Source organism: Octopus bimaculoides, chromosome 18, assembly GCF_001194135.2.
Source record: "Octopus bimaculoides isolate UCB-OBI-ISO-001 chromosome 18, ASM119413v2, whole genome shotgun sequence".
Taxonomy (NCBI): Eukaryota; Metazoa; Mollusca; class Cephalopoda; order Octopoda; family Octopodidae; genus Octopus; species Octopus bimaculoides.
Genome location: NC_068998.1, coordinates 9,887,192 through 9,891,566, shown reverse-complemented (window position 1 = coordinate 9,891,566; position 4,375 = coordinate 9,887,192). Strand labels below are relative to the sequence as shown.

At 37.6% G+C, this 4,375-nt stretch overlaps 1 protein-coding gene across 1 annotated transcript in view; it reads left to right on the top strand.

The window, feature by feature from the left end:
- The window catches only part of LOC106882340 (monocarboxylate transporter 13), a 24,036-nt gene extending 21,877 nt beyond the window's left edge, over positions 1–2,159 (top strand). The window contains exons 5-6 of the mRNA XM_052974530.1: positions 27–392; positions 1,116–2,159. Of these exons, the coding sequence (XP_052830490.1) occupies positions 27–392; positions 1,116–1,234 (485 nt within the window). The 3' untranslated portion in view covers positions 1,235–2,159. The remainder of the gene's footprint in view (positions 1–26; positions 393–1,115) is intronic.
- Positions 2,160–4,375: the final 2,216 nt, after the last annotated feature.

The following is a 4,375-nucleotide window of genomic DNA, read 5'->3' as shown; positions in this document are numbered from 1 at the left end:
CTCTATACCCCAAACATTTTTCCCAGCTCATTCGGTCGACTTAGGATTGTCTTCTTACGATGGAATTCTTTTTCTAACAATTTCTGGTGCAGGCGATTTTGTGGGTCGTCTGCTCATGGTTTTCTTGGCTGATCGAAAGTTTTTGAACCGAGGTCGACTGCTTGGCGTTATCCTCATCATTCATGGAGTTGCTGCTTGCTTTGTATCATTCTATACCAAATTCTTTCTGTTCGCAATGTATTGCGCCTGTTATGGAATCTCCAGTGGTATATATTTTTCCATCTCGAACACAGTCATGGTGGATTTTATTGGAGCTCAAAGAATCTCGGAGGCAGTCGGTTTGGTAATATTAGGCGCAGGGATATTGGCAACCATAGCATATCCTTTTGCAGGTAAATATTTGATCTTATGTGTTATATCTTCACTTTCTTCGTTTTGAGCATTTTTTTTCTAATTCAAGCTTTTAACATGAAAATCAGGAGCTAAACTCCTATGACTCGAAATTACATTTTAGTGTCAATTCTCAGTTGAAGTTATTTACTAACAGTTCAAGATTCTAGATATTTTATCTTCGTCAGACATTGAACTCACACATAAAAAATTTCGACAGAGTCATATTAAAATATATATATTAATTGAATTCACAAGTAGGCTGTTGCGTTGATCGGATCAACTGGAATACGCATCGTCGTAATCGGCGGAGTGCCAGTTTATTCATTCTTAACACCTTCCTTCAAACGCAAATATGGTAATCGCTGTTGTATACGTCACTGGAGAACAATTCCTTTTTACGACGACAATGTGTTCATAACATAGACAGCTCATTGTTGCGAGGAGATCTGAGACACCAGTGTTTCGACATGTGATACGTCAGTCAGAAGGCACTCTGGGACCCTTTAGCTTAAACGAGAACCTGTGATTTTGTTTAGAATTTCAACAAACATTCTACTTCTTGATTGCAGTTGATATCTACCAACCGATAAAAATAATCGTTATTTGCGTTGTGTACAGCGAGATTCGAAATTATGATTTGTATATCTATTCTCAATACGTTCCGTGTCTTTTTTTTTTCTATTTTGTTTATAACGATTGTTATATTTTTCATTATTCAACAGGTTATCTTCGTGACGTCACTGGTTCATACAACCCCGAATTCATTTTGAACGGTGTCGGTCTTCTCTTGAGCGGTACCTTGTTCCTCTCGGAGGCCTTTATACCATACCAGAAACATTGATGGAAGAGTTGTGACTGTTGTCATCAGCATGGTCGACATCATTGCGAAATAAGACGATATGGCGTGGCTGATCGGACACTAACGATTTGCCGTGACTGACTGGACATTGAACCCGTTTTGGCGACGGTACTTTTTGGCACTGGTGACAAAGGCACGCCACCGCACGTGTGCGCAGAAATTTACACACAGAGACAGTGAGAGAAAGGGGGAGAGACATGACAGTGTATTACTTGAGCATTATTGACACAAATACTTTCCCTCTCCTCATACACATAGAGAAAACTATACTCACAGAGAAAGAGAGAGAGAGAGAGAGACAGAGAGAGAGAGAGAGAGAGACAGAGAGAGAGAGACAGGGAGAAACAGAGAGAGAGATTACACATACAAACATAACTAGATGGTTACACACACAAATGGAGAGGGAGAAACAAACATTACAATTTATCAATTGAAAACAATTAACACTTACTTTCTCCTCATAGAAATAAAGAGAAATATATCTCAGAGAGTGAGAGACAGCGAGGAAGGGAGCGAGTGAGAGAGAGAAAGAGAGAGACAGAGAGAGAGAGAGATAAAAACGTCTGATGCCAAATAGATCGTAGTCGTATTAACAACTTGAAATAATCAGTACCAAAACAATTGTGTCAGGACGTCTTATACTTGAATTACTGTGTCGTTATTGACACATATCCAACATCAACGATAGCGGATCGGTAAAACTTGTAGAGCACAGACCAAATGGTTTGCTGGCGGTATTTAGCTACCTAACTTCATATTTCTGGGCTCGAGTCCGTCTGTGGTTGACTTTGCTTTCCATTTTTACGTTGTCCAAAAAACAAAAGCCAGTCTCGATGACAATCACCAAAATGGAGATATTTCTCCTCTGATCACTAAAAATTTACGGTGCTGTGCCACTAATAGAAATTATATTTAATATCATTGTGTGTATGTATATATACATACATACATACATACATACATACATATATATATATATATATATTTCCTCCTCCATATTGTAGAGAAGCCTTTAGTGTATGTATGTATGCATGCATGCATGCGTGCGTGCGTGCGTGCGTGCGTGTGTGTGTGTGTGTGTGTTCGATGGTAGCCATCTCACCTTGCCTATCTGTGGATTTCTAGTTCTAAAATATCAATTTGTCACAATCATTTTCACGTCTACTTTTAATTACTTAACGAGGGATTTGGTTTTGAAATAGTCAGCCAATTCTCTCACAACGTTTGTGACTTTAACTCGAAATTCAGCCGAGTGTATATCCAAGGGAGATAAATCAGTACGTCTATGCTGTTGTTTCGTTTTAAATCAAAGACGGTTGGAACTTCTTTGTATCGATTTGATCAAACAAAGCTGTTCTGAGGCGAAACGCAGATATACACTTACTTATCTCCCTTGGATATGATTTTTAACGACAATCATTTCTCTCCCTTCAAGATTTTTTTTCGTTCTGTCTAGTGAGCCTTATCTCCCCTGTTTAACCCTTTTCGGACTGCCCCTTCAACGATTCTCCTTGGTTCTATCAAAACTTCATGTGAATTTCTGCGACAAGCATCAATTTAATAATGATTGTAGATTTTGCCACAAGGTCATCAACCCCAGTGCCCAACTGGTGCTTATTTTATCGACCCCAAATGGGATGAAAGGCAAAGTCGATCGCGGTGGAATTTGAAATCAGAACATAAGGACAGACGAAATACAGTTAAGCATTTTGCCCGGCGCGTTAACGATTCTGCCAGCTCGCCGCCTTAAACACCTGTTTCATAATGAATAGGTATTTCATTAAATTCTTCATTATTTTAAAAATTATATTTATATATAAATATATTTAGAATACTGAAATAACGATTTAGGAAATTATTTACAACATTATCAACTATTAAATTCTTCTCTCCATTGTAAAAAAAAAAAAAAGTAGAAGAAATGGTGATATTATGTGATAAAACACTGTAGCATCCGATCTCCACTGAATATCATCATATATGTACAAACCCCCAGTAATATAGAAAGACCACAAACAACAGTGTTTGTACATCATTCGGTGGACGCTGATGAGCAGCAAATAAGGAGTCGGTAAGTTGTAGCTCTTGGTGAAGCAGTCTTTTTAGGTTACAAATTTCATTTGATATGGAGTAATGTTACTTGACAGGATAATCAAGGAGTTGCTCCAGGTTGAATCGCTTCTTCTCCACATTGTTGCCTCTGCCTTTCCTTGTCAGATTTGAGCATTGCTCCAATGTTTACAAATGCTTGTGATGAATTGTGTTACCATAAATAACTATGATCAAATCACTGAATATGAAAAAATAATTGGGGTTTTTTTTTTAACATTCGATTTTGAAGCACATCACACAAAGCTGTAAATAACAGCATATAAATATTGGGATGAAAACCATTTTTTGATAGAAAAAGTCAAAAGCTTCACATGATGTGCTTCAAGAGCCAATATTCGAAAAAAAAAATAATTTCTTATTCTCTTGAAAGCTTATAAAATTCTATTGTCAACAGAATATGAAAATATCTAGCTTAATCTAGTGGGGGTCCTTGGGCAGGGCCTGTGCATGTGAACCTTATCTATCACTCTATATAACATAGGAAGGCCCATGCCCTCCCCTGCCACCGTTCACCAGATTGCTGGAACTTCAGCAACCGTGACTAGACCTAAGATAAATACTGGAGTGGTTTCCCATTGGCTTCTCCTGGCAAGTGGGAGTTAAACTCAGAATGTAGAGACCCAGAAAATATAGCATCGATGATTCTGCCACTCGCTCATCAATGTGAAATGAAGTGTTTTGCTCAAAAACACAATGCACCACCCAGTCTAGGGACTGAATCCACAAATCAACGATCATGAGTTCAGTGCCCTAACCACTAGGACATGCAACTCCACAATATGAAAATATATCTAAATGAATAAATAAACAATAAAGCATGAAATATTTTGCAGAATTTTGTCTTTATTCAACCCATTATTATTTTTTATCATTCATTTTCTTTTTTTTTTATTATTATTTTTTCCCCCAAATATAATACAAACCCTCTTTGGAGGGAGGTGAGGAGGAGGTTAAAATTCCTCAGAGTAGACTGAAATAAATTCAAACAATCATGACAGGTAAAACAAAAAA